Below are 6,352 nucleotides of genomic sequence, written 5' to 3' on the forward strand. Positions count from 1 at the left end.
TGGCTAGGACTTACCACTACGGTATCTAAACCACTAGGAAGGTTTAGACCAGCTCCAAGGGGAGGCCTTGGAGGTCTAATTTCACTTGGATCTCTCTTAGGGGTTTGCATGGTGCAGGCTGGGTTACCATGGTGAATAGACTTTCATAGAATCTTAGCACCAATTAGCAGGAATCAGACATATGGCCTCAGACATGATAGATTGTCTATGCTGTGGCTAGCATCTTTTTGTTATTTATTTATCAAGGTATTTACTAGTAAGGGACACCCTAAGAGAGGCCTTTAGAGTTGAGACATTCTAGGAGAGGCCCCTCCTCCTTCACACCATACAGGCATGCAGTTTTGTGGAATGCATGTGGAGGGGGATGCCAGTAACTCAAGAGAGGACAGTGCAGGCAGGAGGGCTAGACCATCATCTGCTAGACCAGTGAGGCAAGAAACTTTATTGTTCTGACCCAGAAGGAGAAACTGTACCCAAAGTTCCAGGTTACAAAGCTGGATCTTGGGTCAAAAGGTAGAAGGTAGAAACAAGGAGCTTTTTATTGGCAGATGAGAGTGCTGAGCCCCTAAGTGCTGGTTTCAGGCCAGTAGCCCCGTCTAGGCGGGTCCATTCTCCACATGGCGGACCTGGAGGTTCAGAGCCCAGGGATCTCCCCACAGATGGAGATCCCCATAAAGTACAGAAGTTGGATTTCAAAACATGAATCAGGGTCCACTGACAGCGCGGTACCTTTAAGAAGAAAGAGGAGCATTTTACAAAATAATTACTCAATCACTTTCAGACCTCAAAGTAGAGTGGATATCTTACATCCTGCACCTAAATCGATGTGATGCTCAGGGGAGCTCTACTAGCAAGAGACTAAAATAGGACTAAAATGGGAGCTCTCCCTTGTGCTGCAAAATGGGCCCCGCATCCCCCCTTTCTATTTCTACTGACCTGTACTCATACTCCCAATCCCCAGCCCCTCAAGTTCTCCCTGTTTTCCTGCTGGATCTTCTTGTTATGAAAAAGCCTTGTTCATTGGGTTAATTTATACTAAGATGTAAGTGACTGGCACTAGCCTAATGGGAAAAGATTACTGACTATATCTGGAGTAGCAGGTAGTTTTGAGATATTATCTGGTAGCTTTTCAAGCCGACCACCACTGATCCCCACCACATCCCCAGCAGGGGAGCCAGCCTCTGAAGTGCTCCTTCCCCAGTGCAGTCTACAACTTCTAGGGTCCTGCATTCCAACCTCTGGGAAGCCCGAGAAAGCGGAGGACTTTGCATGATGGTAGGATTTCATGGACATTAAGCCCAAAGCAATGGACCTGTAGTGGTGTGACACCAGCCACTGGGTGACTTGGGCAGGAGTTGATGAAGCTTTGGGTTGAGTGAGGGTATCTACCAACTGTCAAATGATGAGATGGCGGCCCTCAACCATCTGGGAAAGCTAAGTTCACTCTGCTTCCTGTTCTCAGTGAACCCTGATGACAGCAGATCATCTCTGCCACCAAGGAAAATATATCCCAGGCCACATTACTTTTCTACCTAGTAGCAAAGAAATGGAATAGACCCCAAAAATGTCATTAGAATTGCCCAATGACCTAAAAATTGTATTGCACCTTTTGTCTCACCAAAGGTCTTTGGTTTCTAGTTAAATTCCTAACACACCTTCTTTTTGCTGCTGGGCAAAGTAGGTAGGGACCTCTCGGCACATGTCCTGGATAGCCATTCCGTACTGTGCCAAGTTCTTGACCCGGGTGGGTAAAACAGTGTAGGTCAGGCCACGCGTGGATGGATAATGCTTTAAACCCTGGAAGAGGTGGTATTTGAAAGTGGTGAGACAGTATATGGAGATGGTACAGCAAGGAAGAAGAGACAAGGAACGTATTTCAGCACACTTGGGTGATTCATTTTACAGAAATAGCTGTAAACCCAAACTTGTCCTTGTGTTTTGTCTTTAGCTGCAATATCTTCTCTGGCCACAAGGTGATGATATTACTCCAGAAAAATCTGTGAGTGAGCCTGTGTGTCTTTGTTACTGGGTTTGTATTTCTTTACCCTTCCTAATTCCACAACTTTCCAGCCTCCATAGCTTTTCTCAGCAGTGATGATAATATAGAATAGTTTTTAAATTATCTGTCATTTGTATATTAAGTTTTTACTAGCTATAAACCAGAGGAGTGGACAACTTTCTACTTCTTTTTCTATGTGACCCAAAGTGCATTTTTTCCCAAGTTCAGTGATTCTCCTGCCACGGACATGAATGTTGCTCAAATGATCTGGGCAGGTTACTAAAGCAAATGGCATCATGTTTGGCTATCTTTGTCATTTAAGAGGCTGAGAGAAAGATAGTTTCAGCAGACCTGGTTTATTTTCATCTAAAGATGGTATGTACGTATGTGATGGGCAGGGGTTGGTGCAGGGAAGGAGAGAAGGCACAGGGATGTGAGCACTCTATTAATTTACTCTAATACTTATAGTCAACAATTTATATTCACTAACATGTAGCTCACATCCCTTTGGAATACATCAAAATTATGTCATTGTATGGCATTTCTATTGATCAGGTTATGATTTGACTTAAGTGGGCCATGGACTGGACTTGGGGTCCTTTGCATGATGGTAGGATTTCATGGACATTAAGCACAAGCATGAACCAAGTTTTCTCTGTGTGTATACCATTGTTCCAGGAGGTCGGGATGCAGAATTGGAATACACCATCCTAGGAGGGGACCACAAGGAGCTGTCTCACTTACCTGGTGGTCCAGGGCCTTGATAATATCATCCAAAGTTGGGAAGACAGCTTGGTCCATCTTGGCCAAGACACAAGCCATCTTGCTATATATCTTAGCCACCAAGAGATCCTTAAAGCAACACAGCAGAACCATGTCATTCATCAGTCACAGTATTAGTGGGATCCTACTCCCCATCAAAGCTGGCAAATAGCTGTTCTTTAGACTGTGATGTAGAGCACCCCAGAGAGAGCACCCCTGGGCGCCAGAGTGAAGAGCCAGCGGCAGGACTGGCAATGCGCACAGAGCCCTGTTGCTTCTGAGGGCCATGTGGCACTGTCCCTGCTGCAGGCACAGGAAGGAATCTTCCAGGACACGCTACACACTACTGATAGACTGGTGGGAGAGAGGCCCGGTAACAAAGCTGACTTTAACGTCCTGATCTGGCATTTGGTCCTCAGCTGCCTCCATGACCCTCAGCCTCCCCATCAGTAAAGAAGAAATGATAGGCCTTCCACCACAGGGTTGTCATGATGAGGAGAGGATGAGACGAGATACTACGTGAAAGCATCCTGTGCATTACAGAATGTTCTCTGAATGTACGGACTGATTAAGATCTTTGGGTCATACCTTCTAGACTCAGATTCTAGGCCTGTGTCTGCCACCAACTGCCCCTCCATGTGGCCCTTAGCCTGTCATTTGGCTTCTCTCAGCTTTGGATCAGAGAAGTGGGTCTCTGGCTGTGTCTGACTTAGCCTAAGAATACTTCACCTGTGTCTCCCTCCTCTAGCCATAGCAGTTCTGATTTCTTCTGTTCTATATAATGGAATCCTATGGAATGTATTGTTTGAAAAAAAAGTTTCTAGGGGTTAACACAGAGTTGGAAATCACTAACCTGCATTCCCTTTAGGAGGGTTCAAGAGATATCTCCTTGAGGAAGTCAGGGGCAGGTTAGGTGAAGAGTGAGGGAGAATGTATTCAGGAAAGAGAGCATGGTAGTAGATACAAGTGGGAGCAGAGAGAAAGCCTGCATTTGAGGTGTCTGTCCTGAGATGTCCAATGTGAAGACAGGCGGAGGGACTTCTAACCAGCAGTGGCTGGATGTCGGAGGGTTTTCTGGGCCGGAGAGAGGACTGTGGGTTCATACTTTCCAGAGTCATTTCAGGTATGGAAGGCAGCTATTGATGCAGATGAGAAGACCCAGGCACAGAAAGGCTGAGTGATGTCCCTGTGGTTGTAGAGCTTTTCTATCAGAGAGCCAGGCCAAGGTCATAGGCAGTCGCTCCCTAATCCTGCATCTTTCTGTCACGTCTTACTATCTAAGGACACAGGCAGGCAGGTTAAGGCAATATTTCTAAAAGTGAAAGTAAATCATCCTTCTTTGTAAATAAACTGATTAAAATCTGAGATCAAGACAAAAGAACTCTTATAGTACATACCACTTATAAGAAATAGGCGTCCTTTAAATGGCTCTCTATTTTCAGAGACTTCCATGAGCCCTGTGAAGTCAGCAGCTCATAGGAAGCAAACAGGTGCGGGATCCCTACAGACTACAGAAGTTCCTGTAGTCTGTAGGGAATCAGAAAAAAGTCACACAATGGCAGGAAGGCTAGTCCCTGACCTAGAGACAGGTAGTACCATTGAGAGCCTAAACCTAGAGAAGGCAAATGTAGACAGTGTCCTCTTCTCTCTGGCAAAGCGTAAGGCTAAAGTTTGGATTGTGACAAATGTGTTCCACATCTTACATTGTTGTAGTCCATGTGTCCATCCCATTCACTCAAAACATTGTTGTCTCTGATGCTGACCATACCTCGGAAGGCACTGACATGGATGCTCTGGGTCCCCACAGACCCACTCAGAGGATGGCTGTCACTGATGGTCTAGAGAAAACCAAGCAACAAGGAGAAGAGTTGAAAGTCCAGGGTTTTTGCTTTGCCCATATCTTGAAGGTTTACAGGGACACCCATAAGACATTTGAGAAAAGTCACCCTGGATTATCACTTATGAAAAACTTCTGCTTAAGGAAGACTATACAGGTTGGGTCCCTCTACTCTCACTCACCGTCAGGGCCAAGGTTGGAGTTAGGAGGAAAGTCACTAGGATGGAAGACACAATCTGAAATAGAAACAAATATTAATGCACCCTGGTTACCTTAGTCTCAGGTGAGTCCAGAGCCTGGAACTCAAAGGGCCTTCTTAAAATTATTTTCACAGATTCTTGTACCCCTGGGGCCCCAATGTGCACCAGAGGACTGTTTGGTGTGGTTGATACAGGGTGTACTATCTACTCAGAAGGGAAAACTTTATTGTTCGCTCAAGAACCTCTTTTGTTTTGCTCTATATCTACTATCAAATGACTGAGCTGAGTTATTAGGCATCTTACCAACCACTTTACCTGCACATAGGACAGGACCACATTAACCCAAATCATAAAATAAGTGATAATTCATGTTCTCAGTCTTCCCTTTCTATACATTCCTCTCTTCTCCCAACCACTGAGGACTCCTCCCTGTCCCCCTTACTCTCCCCCGCCCCTGCCTCCCCACAAGGCACTGCTGTTCTCCTCTTTCCTTTCCTTTCTCTCCCACCTTGCCTGAGAAGAAAGGACCAGGCACCACTTATTTACACCTCACTTGGAAATAGACTTTACTCAAATGTTACTAGTTCTTGAGATCTTTTCAGTGACTCATTTTCTCTTGGCATGGCTTGCCTTACCTGTTGAGGGAATTCCAGGCATCAGAGAATAAGCGAAAGAGAATTAGTAGGGCAGGAACAAGCCAGGATAAGAGTATGTGACAGTGAACCTTTCTCTACTGAAGGGTCACTCAGCTTAAGTGCACTTAAACATAAACAAAAATCGACAACCTCCTTCCCCATCTTCACAATACCCTATGCAGTATGCCACATGCCATGACACCATAAAAGTGAGGTTCATCTTCAAAGGAAAAGAAAACAGCTCCTCTATGAACACTAATCATAATGCAATGGGATCAATCAAGGAGATACTTGAGATGCAGATAGCAGTAATATTTTATTAAACTATTCTGAGAGATGGGGCCATATATCAAATACATGTGAAACTCCCATTCACTGGCAATTTTTAAATACAATCAATCTAGGAAGAGAGAACCCTAAAATATGAATATCTACTCAACCCGCAAAGATTCTTGACTTTTAAGAAATTAGTTATCGGTTCTCTTGGGAAATACCCATCATTCAGATGGGTATCCCAAAACAGAGAGGTTTGCCAACAGAGAGGTTATGTATCAAATTAATGATTAGAAATTCTATTTCAGTTTAATTTGAAGAGTCCACAGGAAGGAAAAAAGAACTGCTCCCTGGCAATTTTGATTCTGAAAACATAATCATCTGCATTTGAAATCAGAAAATATACTTACAAGGTCTTTCATATTGCCTCTCTTGCAGACCCCATGCAACTGTATGCATAATAGAATTTTCTATGTCCCATTTATTTTCTAAGTCTGGTTTATATAGTTCTGGACTTTTCAATTATTGCCATAATAAAGGACTCTGGGTAGTTAACCATAATCCGGATGCCATTCAGAGGGGAAATAAGGCAAATTTATGTAATCACAGTTATCACTTTTCTTTAACTACTTCTAAATATTTTCTT

The 6,352-nt window shown here is 44.1% G+C and overlaps 1 protein-coding gene across 1 annotated transcript; it reads right to left on the minus strand.

The window, feature by feature from the left end:
• Positions 1-634: 634 nt before the first annotated feature.
• LOC102239825 (gastrokine-3) lies at positions 635-6,128 on the minus strand. The gene is made up of 6 exons (XM_005867840.1): positions 6,117-6,128; positions 4,781-4,834; positions 4,465-4,599; positions 2,744-2,851; positions 1,656-1,797; positions 635-729 (listed from the first exon to the last, which is right to left on the minus strand). The coding sequence occupies exons 1-6, from the start codon at positions 6,126-6,128 to the stop codon at positions 635-637; spliced, it is 546 nt and encodes a 181-aa protein (XP_005867902.1).
• Between the last annotated feature and the right edge of the window lie 224 nt (positions 6,129-6,352).

Source organism: Myotis brandtii, unplaced genomic scaffold (assembly GCF_000412655.1).
Source record: "Myotis brandtii unplaced genomic scaffold, ASM41265v1 scaffold251, whole genome shotgun sequence".
Taxonomy (NCBI): domain Eukaryota; kingdom Metazoa; phylum Chordata; class Mammalia; order Chiroptera; family Vespertilionidae; genus Myotis; species Myotis brandtii.

What these genes read in the sequence shown, in the direction of transcription:
- LOC102239825 (XM_005867840.1), bottom strand. An exon ending in TCAAGGCCCTGGACCACCAG is followed by an intron (nt 1,798 to 2,743) that starts GTAAGTGAGACA and finishes CACCTCTTCCAG; the next exon opens with GGTTTAAAGCATTATCCATC. An exon ending in TGCCCAGCAGCAAAAAGAAG is followed by an intron (nt 730 to 1,655) that starts GTGTGTTAGGAA and finishes TTCTTCTTAAAG; the next exon opens with GTACCGCGCTGTCAGTGGAC.